The 21,617-nt window shown below is 39.3% G+C and overlaps 6 protein-coding genes and 1 long non-coding RNA gene across 7 annotated transcripts; 3 read left to right on the forward strand and 4 right to left on the reverse strand.

Annotated features, from left to right (window-relative positions):
• Positions 1 to 101: 101 nt before the first annotated feature.
• Positions 102 to 2,684, reverse strand: LOC106318851 (phosphoinositide phospholipase C 4). Its single transcript, XM_013756996.1, has 8 exons — positions 2,367 to 2,684; positions 1,973 to 2,166; positions 1,745 to 1,880; positions 1,427 to 1,657; positions 1,089 to 1,327; positions 894 to 1,011; positions 666 to 818; positions 102 to 593 (listed from the first exon to the last, which is right to left on the reverse strand). The coding sequence occupies exons 1-8, from the start codon at positions 2,682 to 2,684 to the stop codon at positions 213 to 215; spliced, it is 1,770 nt and encodes a 589-aa protein (XP_013612450.1). The 3' UTR covers positions 102 to 212.
• Positions 2,685 to 3,636: 952 nt separating this feature from the next.
• Positions 3,637 to 5,414, forward strand: LOC106318852 (peptidyl-prolyl cis-trans isomerase CYP20-1). The gene is made up of 7 exons (XM_013756997.1): positions 3,637 to 3,766; positions 4,179 to 4,257; positions 4,398 to 4,445; positions 4,560 to 4,583; positions 4,731 to 4,913; positions 4,997 to 5,072; positions 5,164 to 5,414. Exons 1-7 carry the CDS (start codon positions 3,698 to 3,700, stop codon positions 5,300 to 5,302), a joined length of 618 nt encoding a protein of 205 aa, XP_013612451.1. The 5' UTR covers positions 3,637 to 3,697; the 3' UTR covers positions 5,303 to 5,414.
• Positions 5,415 to 5,904: 490 nt separating this feature from the next.
• Positions 5,905 to 7,795, reverse strand: LOC106319435 (inositol 3-kinase). Its single transcript, XM_013757759.1, has 2 exons — positions 6,759 to 7,795; positions 5,905 to 6,219 (listed from the first exon to the last, which is right to left on the reverse strand). Exons 1-2 carry the CDS (start codon positions 7,608 to 7,610, stop codon positions 6,055 to 6,057), a joined length of 1,017 nt encoding a protein of 338 aa, XP_013613213.1. The 5' UTR covers positions 7,611 to 7,795; the 3' UTR covers positions 5,905 to 6,054.
• A 252-nt stretch (positions 7,796 to 8,047) lies between these two features.
• On the reverse strand, positions 8,048 to 9,993 carry LOC106319436 (nudC domain-containing protein 2). Its single transcript, XM_013757760.1, has 5 exons — positions 9,762 to 9,993; positions 9,527 to 9,675; positions 9,400 to 9,448; positions 8,847 to 8,989; positions 8,048 to 8,298 (listed from the first exon to the last, which is right to left on the reverse strand). The coding sequence occupies exons 1-5, from the start codon at positions 9,808 to 9,810 to the stop codon at positions 8,212 to 8,214; spliced, it is 477 nt and encodes a 158-aa protein (XP_013613214.1). The 5' UTR covers positions 9,811 to 9,993; the 3' UTR covers positions 8,048 to 8,211.
• A 1,813-nt stretch (positions 9,994 to 11,806) lies between these two features.
• LOC106317261 (iridoid synthase) lies at positions 11,807 to 12,991 on the forward strand. The gene has a single exon (XM_013755104.1). The coding sequence runs from the start codon at positions 11,814 to 11,816 to the stop codon at positions 12,975 to 12,977; it is 1,164 nt and encodes a 387-aa protein (XP_013610558.1). The 5' UTR covers positions 11,807 to 11,813; the 3' UTR covers positions 12,978 to 12,991.
• Positions 12,992 to 14,410: 1,419 nt separating this feature from the next.
• LOC106317008 lies at positions 14,411 to 16,130 on the reverse strand. Its single transcript, XR_001265030.1, has 5 exons — positions 15,762 to 16,130; positions 15,583 to 15,619; positions 15,367 to 15,480; positions 15,163 to 15,202; positions 14,411 to 14,747 (listed from the first exon to the last, which is right to left on the reverse strand). It is a non-coding gene; the product is annotated as an uncharacterized LOC106317008 (long non-coding RNA).
• An 827-nt stretch (positions 16,131 to 16,957) lies between these two features.
• On the forward strand, positions 16,958 to 18,326 carry LOC106313585 (dehydrodolichyl diphosphate synthase 2-like). The gene is made up of 3 exons (XM_013751438.1): positions 16,958 to 17,551; positions 17,639 to 17,706; positions 17,796 to 18,326. The coding sequence occupies exons 1-3, from the start codon at positions 16,973 to 16,975 to the stop codon at positions 18,241 to 18,243; spliced, it is 1,095 nt and encodes a 364-aa protein (XP_013606892.1). The 5' UTR covers positions 16,958 to 16,972; the 3' UTR covers positions 18,244 to 18,326.
• The last annotated feature ends 3,291 nt before the right edge of the window (positions 18,327 to 21,617 follow it).

The raw sequence follows: 21,617 nt of genomic DNA on the forward strand, positions 1-21,617 counted from the left end.
ATAATCCAGAAATGAGAATGAAAGATTATGTTTTCATATGCTAAGATGCTAAGATGCTAAGATGGGAGATGCTTCTTAATGTGATTATAACTTCACAAAAAAAGTGCAAAAGATCTATATATTACTCAGGTAAACATTCGATTATTTTACATAATAAAACATAACATAAAAATACAACTCTAGATGGATACACGAACCAAAACCGTCGGTCTTCAGACAAACTCAAAGCGCATAAGAAGCCGCGTGGAGCTGTACTTCACTCCCTTTCTGTTGTAGAGTGGAACAGCGCGTATGCCTTGCCTTAACTCAGACACCGGCAGACAAGTCTGACCTCCAAAATCGTCTTTTTCATTGTTGTCGTACTCATGCACTTCAACACGGAGCAGAGCAAGTTCAGGTACTATTAACTGGAATGTGAACTCCTCGTTCCAAATGGGTGTCCATGTATTATACTTCACTTCTGTTTTCTCCATCGACTTATCAGCAGGTGCTCCAGCAATACCCACTTTAACGTAGAAGTCAGGAGGAGAGTAGCGATCAAAGTGAGTCTTTTTGAAGTCTAGGTGCCATCCATCTCCCATGAGGACTTTCACCTGCCATTGTTAGATGTTAAGCAAGATTGTTTGGTGGCATAGGAGAAGGAGACAATGGTACAAGTAACCAACCTTTAAAGTTTTCTTTGGGGAGGAGTTCTCATTTGGATCAAAAACTTGTCCATTAGGACCTACATTCATTAGAAAATCTGGTTTCTTGACGTAACCGCAACCTCCATTAGCTCTAAACATTCCTTGCATCAGCCACAATGCTCTTCCATACCCCTGCATTTATGTTTTTGATTTAGCTTCATAACGGTTAAAAAGAAACCACAAGAGAATGAAGATTTTGAGACAAACCTGCATGTTGAATGCAATCATTTGAGCTCCACTCATCCAACCTATCTGAGGTTTATAGTTTGAAGAGTTAAACCTTGTGCCTTTGGGATATATCCTCAGAAAGTTCTTCTGAGTGAATCTGATCACATTATGAGGTTTCTAATAGATTAGCTTAGTAGCAAACACTAGATATATAATGTGATTATTAAAAAATACCTTATAACATCTGCACCATGTGATGCAACAGCTTTCTCAAGTAACTGCTCGCTTAGGCTAAGTCTCCTGATTTTGTCTGGATCAACCTTCAAAGCCATCTTTAAACCGCCCTTTGGCTTCCCTGCATGGATGGCGATAAGGCGTTTGTATTCTGGTGCTTGTAATGAACACGACGTATCAAAATCACGAGAACCCCTCTCTTCATCATCTTGGTTGATATAGTTTATGCTATTTGAGACCTGACATCAATAGAAAATGAACATGCACAGTCAAATGAAAGCCCTTCATGCTAAGAGTTGATAGTGATATTTGTTTAACTTGAAAGAGAAAGTACAAACCTTGTCGAGTTCAGACTGAGTAGAAACAAGCTCTTCAGGCTCCTTGCCCCAAACATCCTCATCTGAATCCTTCCCTTTCTCTCCATCCTTGGCATCATTAGCTTCTAAGTACTCCTTTGGAGGTTTTGTTGATATGAGTATCTTCCCCTTCAACTCTTCAGGAGAAGGAAACTCTTTGCAGCTTTCGGAATCATGGTAATACAACATCTCTCCAAATGTCTGAGTTATCATCTGCAAACAAAAGTTACATTATCACATATCCATCCTACACATTGATGGAACCATGAACTTTTTCAAGGACTGGGAAGAATGAAAAACCTTGGCAACTTTAGATTGAAGTTTAGGAGTGAGATGGTCTTCAAGAGTGATGATAACAGGATACTTTGAAGTAGTAAAGGCATTCGCTTTAATAGACTCCAAACATTTCCCTAGTTTCACAGCCTTGGTCAAGGTCCTGCCATTTTGATCACAAAGTGTGAAGGTACTATTAGTACAACATTCATATTGAGTAAGAGCAAGAATCAAATTGAATATTTATGTATATACCCTCCATGCTTAACGCAGACATCATCTTTACCACGTGGCCATAGATCCAACTCAACAACCCTCACGCCTCTTCTCAATGCATCTGCAATGGGAAGGCCACTGCACTTGCTACTCAGCTGGTTTCCTGTTAAGTAGGAGTTGTGGCCGGTGAATATAAAGTAATGCGACAGAGGAGCATCCATGTTCTGATGAACCTGACAAAAACGATCCAACCAATTGGTTAAAAGCACAACACTAAATACTCCTGAACCTTTGCTAAACAGATCTCCTAAGTAAACAAACTCCTGGAACAGAAAGTATCCAAAATGGAACTTTCTAAATTTAGAAACTTTCAATCTCACAGACTCAAGGGGAAAAAAAACAGAGTTGACTCGAGAGAGAGAGAAAAGCTAACCTTGTCGCCGATGGGAGGATTGAGTTCAGTGGAGAAGAGAAGATAGTTGAAATCCTCAAGAGTGAGGTTTCGTCTCGTGAACTTTGCAATGTGGTGCTTCCGACGAAGCACCTCGTCGACGAGCCTCTCCGCATCTTCGAGACTCGATCCTAAATCTTCTCTTCTTTCATCAGCCATGAGTTTCCGTAGCTGCTCCGGCGACATGTGAGCTTGACCCTCCGCGTATCTCTCGAAGACGTCTCTGACGTCATCAACCGGACCGGGCTCCGTCACCCTGAACTTCCTTTTGAAGATGAGACACATTCTGTAGCTACCCATCTTCTTCTTCTTTTTTTTTCTCTCGTCTTCTGTTGTGTATATGTATCGTCCTGTTTAGATCCAAGAATGATTGATACCTTTCTTGTTCCTGCGCTCCTTCTATAACTTAAATACGCAGATCAAATCCTAGTCAAAGCTCAACACGCTCACATCTGAATATCACTTGTTTACTTGAAACTCGTTTTGTTTGTAATATTTTTTAATTATTCTCGTGTTAATTTTCCCATGTTTTTAACGAATTAGAAAAAACTAAACAAAGAAAATATTGTTTGTTTTGTTTCAGATTTTCTGTGTAGTGTGAACATGGATTTTTTAAAAATAGATATCAGATATGTTGTAATACACAAGGCAACAAAAAAAAGAAGTATTGGCTATACTAGTGGACAGCGAGGGAGAGACAGATCTAAAGTGTTTGTTTTGTTTTCTATATCCATTTTTAGGCACCAAAGGAAGATCGAAGGTGTTATCTTTGCTTAGTTAATAATAGTAAGGTAAAAACTTAAACTATGGCAGAAGATCTTGTATCTAATAATTTAGCTACAAAAGATATTCGGAAAGATTGTTCCAGAAAGTTAAAGAGTATTTAAATAACTAAAGTCAAATACATTATATGGATAGGAACGTGGTAAGTAAAATGGTACTGACATTAATTTAAAAAAAAACAGTCATCTTAGCTGGACAGGAGTAATGTGACACATACTTTATGGTTTGTTTTTGACTAATATAAGAAAAGACTAACTCAAAATTTCATTCAGCCATTATGATATCAAATCTACTGTCAAGTACAACTATATACCATCATGCCAGGTGGTGAAACATATAAATGGGCCGTATGTAATAATTTTATAGCCCAGTAATGTGACCTGAGGCCCAATTTATGCTATCAGTTTCACAAGTACGAAAAGCCAGATGGCGGAATATGATTGGACATCGACGTGTTCTAGTTATGCGCTCGCGGAAATAGAGAAAAAGGGAGTCCATCCGGAGAGAAACACTTTAGTGCAGTGTGCGAGATGATGGCGAGCTCAGTGACGCTGCTTCTATGGAGTCTTCTTCTTCTCGGAACTCTAAGCGCGATTCAGGTACATTTTTTTCACGATCCAGATATTGCCGAATTGAATTGCGATTGTTTATAGTAAATTGCGTCTTAGGAGTTCTCATGTTGATTATTTTAATTTGATTCAGAGCTTTTAGGTTAGTTTCCATCATCTCTCTACGATTTGGGTGATTTCTCATAGGATCAGGGAACGAATCCTTATACTTAAAGGCGCGAGTTATATAGTGTGTGTTTTAGATCTGATTCGGAACAACCATATGTTTGTTTGAAGATTCTGAACTTGTTTCTTCAAGATGGGATTAGATTGAACATCATTTGATTAGATTGAAGATCATTGGATGCCTCGAATACGTGTCCCGAATGTATTGGACTGAGATGTAAATGGTATGAGAGTGTTTGTATTGATTTCTGGATGTTTGGATTCTGTGTTGCTGCAGGCTAAGAAGTCCAAGGAAAACTTAAAGGAGATCACACACAAGGTTTATTTTGATGTTGAGATTGATGGGAAAGAAGCTGGTATGACCTTGTTCCCTGTGTTTTAGTTCTTATGATCCATCTTTGTTGGTGCACTTAGTACTTGTGCTCTATGTTAGATGAAGAATACATGAAATGAAATGCTTTAGCATCTCAGACCGATTGATGATTTTTTTTTTCAGGTCGTATTGTCATGGGTCTATTTGGAAAGACAGTCCCTAAAACTGCAGGTACCCTTTTACACTTGACATGTTCCTTGTGCGATTGATTCTTGTTTGCAAAGGTTATAGCCTATTACTAAGAGGACTGACTTCCTGATTTTTTTTTTTTTTTTGTTTCTGCAGAGAATTTCCGAGCTTTGTGCACAGGTAAGAGAACACAATACTGCTCATTCTCATCCTATGTCAGTCGAATATGCTGTTTAACTCTTTTCTCCGCCATGACGTCTTACTGTCGCAGCGGTGTATAAACCTTGAAGTAAGCTTTGCATAAACTGTATTTTCATTTGTACACAGGGGAGAAAGGAATAGGTAAGAAAGGGAAGGCTCTACATTACAAGGGGAGCTCCTTCCATAGAATCATACCAAGCTTTATGCTCCAGGGAGGCGATTTCACCCATGGCAATGGTATGGGAGGAGAGTCTATCTATGGTGAGACGTTTGCTGATGAGAACTTCAAACTCAAGCATACTGGTCCAGGTTAGGGCTTCTTCAGTATTCTTTGTTTACAAAGCTCTTTGCCTAAGTGAGGTTTTTAACATGATCAGTTTTTTTGTGAACAGGGTTTCTATCAATGGCAAACGCCGGCCAAGACACCAACGGATCTCAGTTTTTCATCACAACAGTAACAACAAGCTGGTGAGTACAAAACCACCTGCATTTCAGACACGTGAATGGACATGTTTTTCTTTGCCTTCCCTGATTTGAAAGCTCTCGGGAATTGATACAGGTTGGACGGGAGGCACGTAGTCTTCGGGAAGGTAGTGTCGGGAATGGACGTTGTGTACAAAATCGAAGCTGAGGGGAATCAGAGCGGAACTCCTAAGAGTAAAGTTGTGATCGTTGACAGTGGCGAGCTTCCTCTGTAGCTCAAACTCTCTTGTAGTTTTCTCCATCTGTTCCTAAATCTAGTGCTTGACGACTTTTGTGTTTAAACGACTATCTTAGCCATTTGATAAAGATTCGACCATTCTGGTTTCATTTCTATCGTCTGCTGTTTATAACTCAAATCTCTATTAAAACCCAACTGGTATGCTTCCTGATCGTACATATTGACCGGTTGCTTTTCTCGGTTTAGCAGTAAAGCAACCAAAGGGTCCAAAACTGGCTTAGGAAAAAACAGAGAATATATTAAACCCAACCGGTTTGCTTCCTGATTGTACATATTGACCGGCTGCTTTTCTCGGTTTAACGGTCCAAACCTGGCATAGGAAAAAACAGAGATTGACATTCCAAATCCGAAGTTGATTTTCTTTTCCGATTTTGACCAATCAACTATGCCTAAACAGTAATTAAACAGTCAATTTTAATTCATTTCAGCATGATTTATTTGACTTGCTTCAACTTGATCTAATAAGAAAATTAACAACATGCAAAATAGCAAAAAGGTAAACTTATATCTCTTTCTTTTTTTTTCAATTTGACAATTTATCTCAAATTTAAAACGGAATTTGCTAACGAAAACTCTGCATTGGCGGCCACAAAAAGCGTTTGATGACGCTGGGCATGGCGTTTATACACTAAAGAGTAGATAAATTTCCAAAATTCATAAACGTGGAAAGTTTACACAATTCAGAAGAGCGTTGTTAGTGATTAAAAGATTCGTATTTGCAGGAATCAATCATGACCGGTCACATAAGTGACCGTTGACCAATAGCTTTGGTTGAAGTGGAGAGTCCTGAAACCGAGCTGGACTTAGACGCGCATGGAACTCGTCATGATCATTGTTGTGGCTGCTTGAGAGATTGCATTGCTTCTTCCTTCTCTGTACCTCATCTTTTACTTTCTGCAAAGACAACACATAACAGATGAAAGGGATGGATCCTCGTGTGCAGGTAGAATCAACGATACAGAGAAACATTAAGAAATTAATCCAATACATACATTCAAATGTTTCTTAGAGCATCGATGGTGTTCAGGATTGTTCGGGTAATGCTTAACCAGAACTTTATTTCTGTGTCTGCTCTATGTTTGAATGCAACTGCTGGTAGATCAACTATGAACTAAAACAATAAAAGACACTATCTACATAATCTTATATTAATAAAAATGTGAAGAATTGACCACATTTATCAGATTTAAAACCTATGACATCATATAAGAACAAGCTTCTAATTCACCGCCTCTTGGTTGATTATAAGTAAGCCGCAAGATGCAACTCCTACTTTTCCCGGATCTTGATAGTAGTAACAAATTAAGCTTGACACATTATCTGACTCCACTACTGGTTCTATGTTCGTGATGTTTGTAACAACATGCAACACTTCTCACAGCATGCAACTCAACAAACTTAAGACAAAAGCCCGAAAGATATAAAAATAGAACCTGAAGCATCATCGAATCGAACTTAGGCTGACCAATGTGCTCAACAGTGATGGAACCAAAGAGGTTCCCCAACAACGCTGCATCGGGAACGTCCAAACCCTCTACAAGACCAACCACCAAACCTCCAAGAAAACTATCCCCAGCGCCGGTAGGATCCACCTGCTTCGCCACGAACGGAGGTACCACCGTCTCATCATCCTTGTCATAAATCCTGCAACCTTTTTCACCACTAGTCACCACCACACAGCACAAACGCCTCATCCCTTCAACATCCATGAACAGAGCTTCGTCCGACGAAGCTTTCAAGAAGCCGATCTTACCCATGAGGTGACGAAACCCACTCTCCTTCAAATCAACAAGCTTCACAGCTCCATCAACGGGATCGAAAACTCTAATCAGAGCTTGTATGTCCACAGCCACCACGTCGCAGATCTCCACCATCTTCTCGAGCGTCTCCGGGAGAATCTCCCCGCCGACGCCGACAGCCATCCCGATGTCGAATCTCGAGTCGGGGATGTCCGAAGGGAGGATCGGATCGCATGCAGCGACGCGTTTCAATACTCGATCGGCTGCGAGATCGAAATAGGCTTCGAAGACCGTGGTCTCCTTCTCCGGGGCCACGATCGGGGGGTGGGCGACGTCGTATTTGAAGTCGCGGCCTACTTTGGAGATCAGGTCGCAGGAGACGGAGGAGGAATCTAGGACGTTGGAGATGAAGGAGGCGGCGCCGCCGAGGGTTTCGGCCACGACGGTGCCGTTTTGGATCAGAACGTCGTGGCAGTAGTTTCCGACGATGAGAACTCGGGGCGGCGAATTAGGCGTTTGCTGCGGCGGAGGAGGAGTCAGAGTCATGATGGGCGGCTGGGGGAGAGGATCATGGAGAGAAGGTGAGCTAAAGAAGAAGCATGGAATTACGAAAGACGAAGAAGAAGGAGTTTACGAGGGAGATGGGAGAGAGAAAGGGGAAGAGACAAAAACAAATGTCTGTTAGCTTATACGTAGCGTCTCGAGACTCGTTCCTCTTATGTGTCGCGAGGAAGATGACGCGCGCCATCCTCATTCACCTCCCTTTTCTCTTTTTTCACTTTTTTTTTGTAAAGTATTTACTTTAATTAGATCGATCACTAATTGGTAAGTGCATCATCTACTTTTGTTTTCAGGTTTACGTAAGCGCTTTGTATTGAAACAAAAGCTGTCACATACTAGAATAAGATTCTAAGTGGAGATGAATGAACTTTATCTGTGGAACTTATTTGATGTTGTGATTTTGTTGTCGGGGGATAAAAGAGTAACTAAACAGAGACGACACAAAGGCATTTATTCGTAAGTGAATGAAAATAGTTTAGAGATGATTTACAGAAGAGGGTCAGTCAGGCCGTTTATTTATGAGCCATGGGACATTCTGTTATAACTTCTTGAGCAGTTTTATAATGGGAAACAAGAGTAGGGAGGATTAGTCAGAACGAATACCACCCATGAAGCTACTCGGATCTGGACAGTTACCCGTGAATTGAGCTTGCGAAAAGTCAAATCCTGGGTTCTGCAAACATAGAGACAAAAAAAAAAAAAGAATATTGATCCAAAGAGAAAAGGGAAAGCATACTTGAGTTCAATACTAAATATATAGAAGCCATGGATACAAGTAGAACAGAAACAATAGGGCACCGCCGTTAAGGCACGTATTCAGTCTCTAGCTCATTGTATTTTCGAACCGCTAAAATCCGGTTAGAGAAAGACTCAAAGAGTAAGCAATTTCATAAACATAGCAAGACAGCCGCAATAGGTTACACTTTAGGTTACCTATCATCAGTTCTATGCAGACTGTTTATCCATGAACATAAGAGATTCACAGAGACACGAGAAACAAAATTAAAAAGATCGTTAACAAAGGAAACAATCAATGTGATTAGACATGACACAACTAAATCAGATAATCTTTGGCAGTGTAATTATATTTTTTGACATGCATTCATTCTACCCAGTAGGTGGTGCCCAAGATTTGCTTTAGAGATCAATTAGATGACCAACAAGATAGCCTTAAAAAGAAAGAAAACTTCAAAAGCACGGAGAATTTTTGCTATAGCTAACCTCTTCTTGAAACCTCTGCAGCATGAGACGCTTCTGCTCTAAATCAGTGGCGTAAGGATCCAACTGACCCTGTCCAAGAATCGGAGATGCCCATGTCTGCCCTTTCCCCCTCTTCTGCAGGGTTATGTGCATTATACCATCCTCTGCCATACCAACACACAAAATTATCAGATTAGGCTCACAGTGACAAACTATGAACCGCAAAACTAAAAAAAACTATGTCGGTAACTTGAAGATGTTGATAATAATAATCCGAAACATACTGTAAATCATGAAATGAAAAACAAGAAGAGCGCATAGAAACAGATCATTTACACTCTTAGTTACCGTTAGCTCGATCTTCGAGATCAAAACATGCTAGTTCTACAACATTCCATCATCCATCGTATACTCTCAAATGTTTCTAATTCCAAACTATATCTACTATTCATACCAAAAGCAGCTCACATTTTCAGGTTCAACTTATCATCTCCAGAAGTGAAACGGGGCTTAAAGCTAAAGAAGCGCCTAATACAGACCTGACTCGCAAGAAGAAGAAGAAACAATGGAGTACCTAGTGTCCAGAACGAGCAATCCGTCTTCACCGGAGCACTAAGATCGTGCTGGAAAAATTAACAAACTTTAGTCAACTGCATCGAGAATTGAAGCCAAAAAGTGTAAAGACAGAGAAAGGAACTGACATTGAGATAAGGAGGGTTGCCTTTGATGCCAACTTCGAGATGTTTCGACTGGATTTTGCAGTGGAATGCCTTTGAATGAACATTTGGCGGCAGAGTTATGTACAAGTTCACTTCTTCAAGGGTTTGATCCCACTCAAACACCTTTTGCCCTATTACATCGGAATCGATCAAATCTCGTAAAGTTAAAACCAGACTGCGATGACAGAGAAACAGAGACGAAAGAAGAGAGATAAACCCTTATGAACGAAATCATGTCGCTTCTCCGGCGCGAGCTTCTCCGCCATATCTAGGGGTTTGTTTGCTTCTCCGTTAATCGATCTCCGTCGGACGAAAGTGGAAAAGATTTCGATTCGTTCTTTTATTTTAAGACACAACACAACTAGTTTGTGTCAGTGGGGATATCTCTGTAAGCCAATTATAATTAAGCCCAAACATCAGCCCACTAAAATAAGCCCAACATTGTCCTTGGTGACCACCAAAAATAAAACATTTGCAATCGTTTAACTGGTAAAATAAATTAAACAAATGAAATATTGAAATCACATCATAAGCCTAAACCGGAACTGCTATTCTTTAAAATTAATTTGAAATATCGAAATGTTTTTATAAGATGAGAAATTGGTTGATTCAATGCATAAAATATGGAGGAAGACACAAACTTGAAAGAAGAGTAATGTGTAGGTCTACCATAAAACATGGTCCATTATAAGATTTGGAGAGAGCCAAGTGTGTGTGGTTTTTAGCTTTTCAATGCCTTTGGGGCCAGAGATACACTGTACCCATCTCCCGCCTTTCAGTCTCTCCAACGCATATAGACAATTATTGTCAGTTTCACGGAACAAGATTGACGTATATACGTGATCAAAGGTTCTGATTAATATTCTCCGAATAAACATAACAGCAGCAAGAAAATTGTACTATTCCAATTTTTTTTGAGAAAACTATTCCAAAATTGTTTTGAGTGACACGTTTTATAATATCGTAATTCATGTTCCTCCATTTTGTCATTCCGGAAATTTAATTTTACAGTTCCATAATTTTTAAAGTATTTTTTAAGAAAATTAACTTGGGATTTATGTTCCTGCATTTCTTCATTTTGGAGGTTTATTTTATAAAATAAATTCAGAAAATCTCCCAATTCTATAATGAAATTACGTTTGGCACTTCATTGATCCCACCATACTATTATGCATTTCTTTTGCTTGCTTATTTTACGCTTCCATTGTTTTACAATATTGCTTATCAAAACCAAACATTCATAGAATAGTCAATTTGTTTCATTTTATGGGATTCGATATATATACATGCTTGTCCCCTGCGTAAATCTATTGGCAGTTAGATCTCAGATTGATTTGGACTATGGTACATATGACTTCGGGTTATGAAAAAAATATCACGAGTGTAACTAGTTTATTGAATAAGTACTTGTGGATTAATATTCTGTTTTGACCGGTAAGGCTGTTAACTAAAATAAAACATACCCACTTGAAGCGTTAAAATTTAAAATTCTGGCAGGCAACTTATACAGCCACGGTCATATTCTGCCTCTCGCAATCTTGACCGCCCGTTTAAGCAGTAGACAGAATGCTGTACACGATGTTTTTTTTTTTTTTTGTAAACTTGCTGTACACGATTTTCATTTAAAAATTATATAGAAAACACGTTACAGCCACAAATTAAATTGATATATAAAGTTACAAATAGATGTTAAATATTCGTGTTAAAAAGACAAATAGATCAATATAATTTGTGGGTGCATAACGTGTTATGAGATGTTCTTAGCACTTAAAGAGAACCAGTGTTTTTAGTACAAATACACATTAAAATTTGAAACTACTATATAAAGTTTAGGTGTCTGAGACTGTTTAGTTGTCAAAATTATTTTGTAAAGTTATATTGCAAGCAATGGTACATAATTACACAGTTAACTTAATAATGAATGGGGTTTTTAACTCCACATTTTCGTAATTTCTACACAAATAAAAAAGGAAAACCAAAGAAAAAACAAATGTAACATGAACACTGTTGACTTCGGTTTATATACTAAAAATTTATGCATTGTTATGCTAAATGATAGCTGTGTACACACAGCAAGTTGATTGAATATTCTAACATAGCCTAAACAGGTAGGCATCGAGTCTTGAAACTCTACGATAACCCGTTGAATCGTGAATCACGCTTACTCTTCTCTTTTAAGTTACTAGTAAATCTTTAGTGCTATAAATATACAACATCCATTAAAGGTCTATCTTATTCAAACTCCAGAACTCTCTGATCAATACATACAATGGGGTCTGAAAATGGCAGCGTCACGAATACAAACGACGACGAGAACGTGGCCTTGATCTTCGGCGTCACGGGGCTCGTGGGCCGAGAGATTGTGAAGACGCTAACAATGTCGAACAAACCCAAGTGGAGAATCTACGGCGTTGCACGAAATCCCGAGATCAGTTCCATGACGAAGATGTACAGTTTCATCTCCTGCGATCTGCTTAACTCATCTGAGACCAAACAGAAACTGTCTCCATTACAAGACATCGTGAGTCACGTGTTCTGGGTCACGTGGTCAGGCGAGTATCCACTGGACAGCGACGAGTGCTGCGTCCAGAACAGAACAATGCTGGCAAACGCTTTGGACGCGATGCTCCCAAACGCAAAGAGGTTAAAGCATTTCTCGCTCCAAACGGGGATGAAGCATTACGTGTCTCTCGTCGGAGAGACTCTGTCTCGCGGAGGAGAAGGTTCTAGTTTGTGTTATTACAGCGAGGAGTGTCCGAGGAAGAGCTCTGGGAAGAATTTCTATTACGTTTTGGAGGATCTGCTGAAGGAGAAGATCTCTGGAGATTCAGTTGTTTGGTCGGTTCAACGACCCGGTTTGCTAATGGGAAGCTCTACGAGGACTCTATACAACTTCATGGGAAGTCTTTGTGTTTATGGAGCCATGTGTAAGTATTTGAATCTTCCTTTTGTGTTTGGAGGGACAAGAGAATGCTGGGAGGAGTGTTACATTGATGGGTCTGATTCAAATTTAGTCGCGGAACAGCATATATTCGCTGCCACTAGTGGGAGAGTACGTGATAAAGGTGAGGCCTTTAACGCCATAAATGGCGTAGGGTTCACATGGAAAGAGATTTGGCCTGAAATTGGGAGGAAACTTGGGGTGCAAGTCAACGAAGCAACAATGTTTGATGAGGGCTTCTGGTTTGAGAGAGAGATGGGTGAGAGAAAGCATGTGTGGGATGAGATTCTGGTGAAGGAGGAGCTTGTCCGGACAAGGATGGAGGATTTGGCCAATTGGGTTTTCATGGATGTGCTATTTAGATGTCCTTTCAAGCTGCTTGGAAGGAGAGATAAAGTAGATAAGTTTGGGTTTAAGAGGAAATATAGAACCCTGGATTCGATTTTGTATTGGATTGATGTAATGAGAGAAGAAAAGCTCATTCCTTACTAAGACAAAGTGGTTTGTGTTTGGTGCTTTAGGAACATTTGGTTTCCAAAAAATTAGATTTGATTAGCAGTGTAAATCATGGTATGTATTTGATCGTTAATCTTCCTTAAGTGTTGTCTGTATTAGCAACATATGTATTATATATGTAATGTGTGAGTTTTTAAATGAATTTTCCACAAACCCTTCCGAGCACTAAATCACTTAACCAAAAATCATTACTGGCTGGAATTTGTTGAAATGTGAAAGCATTCACATATATAAAAAGAGGGAAGTAGTGGAAGACCATACTTCAAACAACAAAATAAGTAGCTGGAATCAGTTTGTTTGTATATATGTTTTTTTGTAACTAAATGTATATATGTTTTAATACATCAGTTTGCCTTTTCCTTTGTTTTGCTACATAAACAATACGTCAATACGTATCAGTTTTGGCTGTCAAAATGACGTAAGAGTACGACTTTGCATCTCCTGTTTCAACCTATCACTCCAACAAGGAAAATAAATCTGGGAATAGTTAAACACAAGAAGGTTCATTGACGACGTTTAGGCTATGTTCGTTTGAAAGTCGGTAATGGCAGCAACGAGCGACATATCAAATATCGTTACTATTGTTTGTTTTAATGTTTGTAATCGATAGCGTTATGTCGTTCGGTTAGTAATTGAGACGATTAATGATTTTTTATCATTCAAATATCTGCGACTAACAGTTTTGATCGATGATTGCTGCCATAAGTAAACTTACAATAAACTCACATTTGTAAACAAACAGACTTTACCCGGTGCAACTAAACTCAGTTAGGTCGGTGAACGGTTAGACTATACTATTCCTTCTAATTCAATTTAAATGTGGTTTTAGAGCACCATTATCCTAGAGATCCTAAATGGGTTTCTTATTTTTTTTTAATATTTTTTAATTATAAAAGTGAATTAAGAAACTAGATTAAGAGACCCGAAAATTTATGTGCTCCATTGCAGGTCTCTTATTTATAGGTTCTTAAAAAAGAAAAAAAATTTAATTAAACACCATTTTTTTCTTATTAAACTTAAACTTTTTCTTAAAACATAATACAAGCTAACTCTATATTCAAGTTCTCGATTGAAAAACTTACAAAAAAAACCAAACACAAAGGGATTCACAGCATTTGGAGTTTTCACAACTTTGAGTTTGTTATCTCAAATTAGCTGACATTGTTAGATCATTAGCCATTGTGCTAGGCTTAGTATCATGACTTGTTAAGTTAGGTTGCTATGATGTTTTATCGGCTTTATGTTATGTCTTTCTGTGGGTGAGATTGTCTGTATCTATATAACTCGGTTGGTGCTAATCTTCATAATGGTTTTGTTTGTGCTAGGAACCACAACTTCTTCGAGTTCGTCTTCATTGTTAATTTTATGCACCCGCAAAAGGGAAATTGTCACATGTCTACTCGTGAATTGGCAACCAAAAGAAAGTAAAAGTCTCTAGTAGCAACAGTACTATTTCATAACCAATAAACATACAAGAATCTACTTTACACCGAAAGCTGAAACAGATAAGACGAAGACTGTTGTGTTTGAAAGCTAAAATTGTAGTTTCTTTTAAAGGATTTCAAAAGTCAACTCTGCATTTGTTTGTTTTTTTCACCTGAACCACCATCTCTGAACGGCAGTCACCGGAGTATTCAAGAAGGGAGCGTAACGTTGGATCATCGGATTCACCGTCCTTCCGATTTTGCTCCAGTTGCTCTGGTGGTATCCTGCTGTTACTGGTGCTTGATACATCAGCTTCAGCAGCTGCCATTAAAGACGACAAGACCTCAGGCTTTTACTTTATTCATGAGAACAACTATCAAGATCCAACGAACAATCCTGGAAACTACATTTATCTTTCTTCATGGAGAGTTATGAACAAGTTTTTGAACTAGACGGTTTCTTATGGCACAACACACATGATTTTCAACATGAAGAGAAAAAACCCACTTCTCATTACTGAGCTAATGGTCTTTAGCCCAGGTAACACTTAGTCTCAAAGACAAATAGTATCAACAAACAAGAAGAAGGTGTTTTAAAAAATGGTGGTTCCGCATATAAGCGTATGTCCAGTTGATCAAGTTTCAACAAAGAATCTACTTGGAGATGTTGAGCCAATAGAGCGAAATGATGACTGGGACCAAAAGTAAAGCAAGAAAAAACAATTGAAAAGACGTACCTGCCAGTACATGAATGTCTGTATAAAGTTGCGTTGCCATCTGCAGTAAGTAAAATGACAGTTTTGATCAGATAAGTGAAAACGAGTAAATGCACTCATAAGATGATTAAATTATGCACTCAATTCAATTTGAAGGGTTCTGAACAATTTAGTGCTAATGAACAATTATCGCTTCTAAACACAAGAAAGAGTCAAAGAGCGTACAAAAGCAGAGAGATAATCAGAAGGAAGCCAATGGCTATCTTAGCCTACGATGAGAGGATGTTGAGGGCCGTTGTGTTTGACTCCACCCACACACAAGGATCTTCCAAGTACTTTCTGATAACCATTCCAAAACAGGACACAGAGAAAGAGTTAAGCATCATTAAGAATCCACAAATGAAAACGAGTAAACCTGCTGATCAGATGAATGCAAACTACCTGTATATGGCTAAAGAATCTCTGAGCCGTAACATATCTGCCGAGCAAACAAAAAAAAGGCTAATGATTTTAATCTCAAATTCAAAAGTAAGAAACAACATCAAAGATCCAAACTTTAACCGATTAACAGAATCAAAAAGAGGTATTTCGATACTTGATGAATTGGGTAATGAAGGAACCTGGCACTGATGGATTTGTACATCTGCAAAGCTCCGTAGGCATTACCTTCCTCTACCACTTTCTTCAATTTATCAATATGCCATGGAATCAGCTGTTCGTTTGATCCCAGCAGTGACGCTAGCTCTGCTCAAGGAAGAAGGTGATGACGATTAACAAGAAGAAGAATCACCAGCGTGAGAAACCCAATTGCGACGAGTGAGAATTGCAAAGAGAGATTGATCGGGACGGAGGAGGCGTTGGGGAGGAAGGTCGGGACGGAGGAGGCAGTGAAGCGACTGAGACGGCGGCGATTCCGGTGGTGGAAGTTTTGGAATCAAACCGAATCAGTCCTTTCGGGAGAGAAAGAGAGATGAGAGAGAGACAGAGACGTCGCGTTATGACGCGTGTTCTATAAGGGATGTCTCTTGTAGCGCTTAATTAAGCCACGTCTCTTGCATTATTAGACGTCTCTTGCATTATTGGTTAATTTTTTTTCTTCAAAATTAACCTAAGAAATGGGGTTTAGCATCCTCGATAATGATTCTCTTCTAGTTTTAATATAAAATTTATTGATTTTATATTCCAATTTTTTTTCTATTGGATAAAGTGTGGTTAGGTGTATTTGTAATAATATTTTTATTTAATAAATATATAAAATTAAAAATCTTTCTAATATGTGTGTCTAAGTATAAAATGACAATTAAAATGAAACGGAGTAAATACTTATATACACTGAGACACTATTCGTTACCCCCATCTAGTTGATCATTAGACCCATCCATTTCGGATTTCTTATTTTATCAACGCAGTTTTTTACCTTTTCCCCATATAATCTAAGGGGTAATATTGTGATTTATGTAAAAGTGTCCTGACGGGAGCAGTTAAGTCGTGGCGATTTACAGGCAGGAACAAAATAAACTCACGTTGTTCACATGTCAGGCGATGGGCCCTTATATTTATGATAAGGAAATGGGCTCTGAACTCAATTTTCATCTCATAAATGAAACTTTTATTGCAAAATTTGCAGTACATTTATTTAGGTTGCTCGCTGATATGATATTTTTTTGGACTTCTGGTAGGTGTATTTTTAATGCAATTTTAAAATTTTAAAAATAATAAAATTTGGAATACGAGGAGACGTGGACGAATAGGAACTTATATAAACCACACAAAAAAACTGGAGTTCGAAATTTATAACGATAAATTTTAGTATGTGGCGCTCAGTTTCGAAATGAGCACCATCATCATCGCATTCAACAACACAGACATCGCTTTCAATATCTCACCAGAACCATCTATGGAGGCGGTTCCATCCTCTCAGCTTTATTACACAGTATGCCTTCTCTCCTTACACAACCACCACCACAACTTCTTATTTAATCAATTCCACAAAAGAATGATATCCCTTCGCGTTCCTGCTCCTTCATCCTTCAATCTCCAACGGTTAAACTCCCAAGCTTTAGAGCGGCGATGGAGGCTAGGCAGAGACTGCTTCCTCTCCTTCTCTCCGAGTTGCGTGGAGAATCGAATCGGACTCGGAGTCAGATCAACCAAGTCGGAGATGGCGCCGTTTACGGCGGCGGAGGAAGAAACTCTACCGGAGGGACTCCAGCCTGAGCTGATGCCGAAGCACGTGGCGGTTATAATGGACGGAAACGGGAGATGGGCGAAGAATCAAGGTCTTCAACCTTGGGATGGTCACAGAGCCGGCGTTGAAGCGTTGAGAGAGATCGTTGAGCTTTGCGGCAAATGGGGGATTCAAGTCTTAACAGTTTTCGCCTTCTCTACCGATAACTGGATTAGACCTAAGGTAATGACCTAACTTTAATCTGCCCTAGATTTCTAGTTTTTTTTTTTGCTCTGTCTGTGAGACCTAATTGGTATGCAACATATGCAGATCGAGATTGATTTCTTGTTGAGTTTGTTCGAGAGGACGCTCAAATCAGAGCTTGAGACTTTAGCCAAGTAAGTACCGTATCAAAAAATCCATCAAGAATTGTTTTTATTTTGTGATGCCGTGTGTCACAAGTCTGCTATAATCTGCTTGAGTGTAGGAATAATGTTCGGATCTCTATAATTGGAGACTCATCTAAACTTCCGAAATCTCTTTTAGAAGTTATAAACGAAGTTGAGGAAGTCACAAAGAACAACACGAGGCTTCAGCGAATCGTAGCCGTTGGTTACAGCGGGAAGTACGATGTTCTACAAGCGTGTAGAGGCATTGCGCAGAGAGTGAAAGACGGTGAGATCGATGTTGAGGAGATAGACGAGGGACTGATCGAGCAAGAGCTTGAGACGAACGTTACTGAGTTTCCTTACCCGGATCTGCTGATACGAACGAGTGGTGAGCTAAGAGTGAGTAACTTCTTGTTGTGGCAGTTGGCTTACACTGAGCTCTTCTTTGCTCAAGAGCTCTGGCCTGATTTTGGGAGGAACGGTTTTGTTGAAGCATTGATGTCGTTTCAGCAGAGACAGCGACGCTTCGGTGGTCGAAAATCTTGAGTTTCTTTTTTTTTTTGCAACGAATAAATTGGTGTAATAAAAAACTGTATATGATGTGTAATAAAGGACGTTTTATACCTCAAGAACTAGGTGTTGACATTTTGGCTTGACCTCTAACTCTCGTCCAGCTCCCTCACTGTGTTATCAAGGATATTGAGAACCAGAGAGCAAGAACTTAAAATGTATGTATATAAGATTAATGGGAATGTACAAGTGGAGTTTCCTTATATACAAGTATACCGTATATAGAGAGCCTCTGTTTCTATACAAGTATTAGGCTCAGTATACTCAATACGCCCCTCTCAAGCCTCTGAAACGGAAGGTGGAAGTGATGTAATGGAAGGTGGAGGTGATGAAATAGATGGTAGTGATGGAGAGAAGAGGCTTGATACTGACATTCGAGCAAGGATATGATGAAAAGGTGATGGATGAAGCGGTTTTGTGAAGATATCCGCATGATTGTCAGCACTGATCACGTGAATAAGCTTGATGAATCCCTTCTTAACCTGATCACGTGTAGTATGACAGTCAATCTCAATGTGTTTCGTTCGTTCATGAAACACAGGGTTTGTGGCAATGTGGATCGCTGACTTGTTATCACAGAAGAGCTTAGCAACTGCCATCACATCAACCTGAAAATCCTTAAGCAACTTCTGAAAACAGATGATCTCCCGTGTAACATCAGCGAGCGCACGATATTCTGCTTCTGTACTACTGCGGCTAACCACCTTTTGCTTCTGAGGACGGCTTGTGTCCAGAACTTAGACTTCACGGCTTACTTAAAAGATGTAGGTACTGTCTCAAGGGAACATGTAAGAACAGCATCTTTGTAGGAAAAAGAAATGTTATCATAAGAAAGGACAGAGGAGAGAGGATAAAGTGGTTCAGGGGAAGGTGATGAAATAATATTGGCAACGTAATGATTTTGTAAAGAGGAATCCATAGAGATCAAAGAACAATGATAATCGGAGAGATAAGTGGGTGCCTTACCTGCTCGTTTTGGCCTAGCTCTGTCAAGTTCAGTAGCGGAAGTTCCAGAAGCCACAGCATCTCCAGTCACAGGAACACTCGGAGGAACCGATGTGAATGCAGAAGATGATGTGGAAGATGATGCATGAGAATGCACAGGAATATCATGAATGATAGAATCAAGTTCAACAGGAACAGGTAAAGGCAATATTGATCTAGAGAAGACATTTTGAGGCTGAGAATCACTATCAAGTTTCATAAAAGGAAAGTCAGTCTCATGAAAAAGAACATTACGTGTAATGGAAACAGTTCTAGTTTCAAGATTCAGAACTTTGTAACCTTTGATTCCTGATGGATAACCTAAGAACACACAAGACTCAGCTCTTGGAGAAAATTTATGACGATCCTTTTGTAAAGTTGATGCGTAACACAAACACCCAAAAGACTTAAGAAAATTGTAATCAGGTTTCTTTCCTGTAAGCTTCTCATATGGTGAAATCTTGTTTAAAAGTAAAGAGGGTGTTCTATTAATCAAGAAAACTGCTGTAAGAACACAGTCACTCCAATATTGTAAAGGGATTCGAGATTGAAACATTAAAACACGAGATACATTCAAAAGATGTTGATGCTTACGCTCAACAACAGAGTTCTGTTGAGGAGTATAAGCACATGAAAATTGATGTAAGATACCATGCTCTCTTATCAGATTAGAAAACGCAAGTTCTTGAGCATTATTGCTTCGTATCATTTTAATATTGGCCTTATACTGATTACGCACAAGAGTAACAAAGGAAGGCAAGATAACAGAAACATCACTTTTATATTTCATCATATAGATCCAGGTTACACGAGTATGATCATCTACAATTGTAAGAAAATACTTGTAACCCTCAACAGACTCAACACAAAAGGGACCCCAAGTATCTATATGAATAAGATCAAATGGTTCTGCAGACATGTTATTCTTATGTGGAAACGGAAGACGACGTTGTTTAGCTAAGGGACACACGGTACAACTAGGAGACTCAAGAATAGAGGACTTATCTAAAGCAATATCAGCAGAGAGATGTTGTAACTTGGCAGAAGATGGATGTCCGAGACGTTGATGCCAAAGAAAACCATCGACCTTCAAGGATCCACAGAAGTTCAACGACGGAGAATGATTATGTTGATCAAGAATGTATAGATTGTGAATCACAGAACCTCTACCAATCATCAGGCCCTGAGTATGCTCCTGTATTTGACAAGAATCATAGAAAAAATGAGCAGAATGACGATGTTTTTGTAACAAGCTACTTACACTGATGAGATTAAAACGGAAAGAAGGCACATGTAAGACATTATGCAAAACAAGAGTGTCAGACAAATGCACTATGCCAGTATGAGTGATCGGTTCCTTCGTTCCATTTGGAAGAGAAACTGTGACCCCTGAAACAAGAGAAACTGAACTAAACATAGCTAAGTCAGAACAAACATGTGTAGTCGCTCCACTATCTATTATCCAAGAACCCAAAGGCAAATGTGTAGATAAAGATGAAAGTGTTTGGTGTTGGAAAGTCAAAGAATGATGTTCAAAACGAAGGCTGGTGGAAGGAAAAGGAAAGGTATGTGAGACAGTACCACTTGAAGATTGAGCAGCCATGAAACCAGTATCTGTTATTGACGCATTAACTGATGACTGTGAAATAACAGGTTCAGGAGGTCGTAGATGAGACTGTAACTGTTGAATGAGTTGATGAACTTGATCAGGATGAAAAGCATTGAGATTCAGATTTCCTGCAGGAGAAGCAACCGAAGAACCAGTCGTGACATTAGCCACATTATTCTGCTGTGAAAGCGGTTGCGCAGGCCTGGATTGAGATGATCTTTGCAAAGAACCAGTCTGAGTATTAGAACGCTGAGAATTGCTATTATAGAACCTATTTCCAGGAGGATATCCATGCAATTTGAAGCACTTCTGCACGATATGACCTGCCATACCACAATGAGTGCAGATAGGTCGTGGCCTGGAACGATAGTTGTTGTTGTTCACAGCAGCATAGGCAGCATTCTCAACAGGTCCATTGTACGTAGACTGACCAAGTTCGCTCGTTGAGTTCTGGAAAACAACGTTATCAACCCGTGTAGATGGTTTGATGTTCTTTTGACGTTCATCTTGAGTAACCAAGTTGAAAACTTCTTCAATCGGGGGAAGAGGCTTGATCATCAAGATGTGACGCCTAGTAGATTCATAAGACTCGCTCAAACCCATCAAGAACTTCATAACACGACTCCTTTGTTGCAATTGTTCCCAAGACGAAGCCGCATGACACTCACATTTGCCACACGTACATACAGGGAGATCTACATAGTTTTGATACTCCTCCCAAAGAGTAACCAACTCTGTATAGTAAGTACTAATGTCT

Source organism: Brassica oleracea, chromosome C9 (genome assembly GCF_000695525.1).
Source record: "Brassica oleracea var. oleracea cultivar TO1000 chromosome C9, BOL, whole genome shotgun sequence".
Classification (NCBI taxonomy): domain Eukaryota; kingdom Viridiplantae; phylum Streptophyta; class Magnoliopsida; order Brassicales; family Brassicaceae; genus Brassica; species Brassica oleracea.

Bases quoted from the DNA above. Each gene is read 5' to 3' on its own strand.
- LOC106318851 (XM_013756996.1), bottom strand. From the start codon at position 2,684: ATGGGTAGCTACAGAATGTGTCTCATCTTCAAAAGGAAGTTCAGGGTG. The intron at 1,012-1,088 runs GTATTTTTTAAT...TAATGTGATCAG, and splicing joins CATGGTGCAGATGTTATAAG to ATTCACTCAGAAGAACTTTC. The intron at 594-665 runs GTTGGTTACTTG...TAACAATGGCAG, and splicing joins CCCCAAAGAAAACTTTAAAG to GTGAAAGTCCTCATGGGAGA.
- LOC106318852 (XM_013756997.1), top strand. From the start codon at position 3,698: ATGATGGCGAGCTCAGTGACGCTGCTTCTATGGAGTCTTCTTCTTCTC. The intron at 3,767-4,178 runs GTACATTTTTTT...GTGTTGCTGCAG, and splicing joins GAACTCTAAGCGCGATTCAG to GCTAAGAAGTCCAAGGAAAA. The intron at 4,584-4,730 runs GTAAGAGAACAC...ATTTGTACACAG, and splicing joins TTTCCGAGCTTTGTGCACAG to GGGAGAAAGGAATAGGTAAG.
- LOC106319435 (XM_013757759.1), bottom strand. From the start codon at position 7,610: ATGACTCTGACTCCTCCTCCGCCGCAGCAAACGCCTAATTCGCCGCCC. The intron at 6,220-6,758 runs GTTCTATTTTTA...TTGTCTTTGCAG, and splicing joins TCGATTCGATGATGCTTCAG to AAAGTAAAAGATGAGGTACA.
- LOC106319436 (XM_013757760.1), bottom strand. From the start codon at position 9,810: ATGGCGGAGAAGCTCGCGCCGGAGAAGCGACATGATTTCGTTCATAAG. The intron at 9,676-9,761 runs GTTTATCTCTCT...CCGATGTAATAG, and splicing joins ACATGATTTCGTTCATAAGG to GGCAAAAGGTGTTTGAGTGG. The intron at 8,990-9,399 runs GTACTCCATTGT...TTGGTATGGCAG, and splicing joins TTGCTCGTTCTGGACACTAG to AGGATGGTATAATGCACATA.
- LOC106317261 (XM_013755104.1), top strand. From the start codon at position 11,814: ATGGGGTCTGAAAATGGCAGCGTCACGAATACAAACGACGACGAGAAC.
- LOC106313585 (XM_013751438.1), top strand. From the start codon at position 16,973: ATGAGCACCATCATCATCGCATTCAACAACACAGACATCGCTTTCAAT. The intron at 17,552-17,638 runs GTAATGACCTAA...CAACATATGCAG, and splicing joins ATAACTGGATTAGACCTAAG to ATCGAGATTGATTTCTTGTT. The intron at 17,707-17,795 runs GTAAGTACCGTA...GCTTGAGTGTAG, and splicing joins GAGCTTGAGACTTTAGCCAA to GAATAATGTTCGGATCTCTA.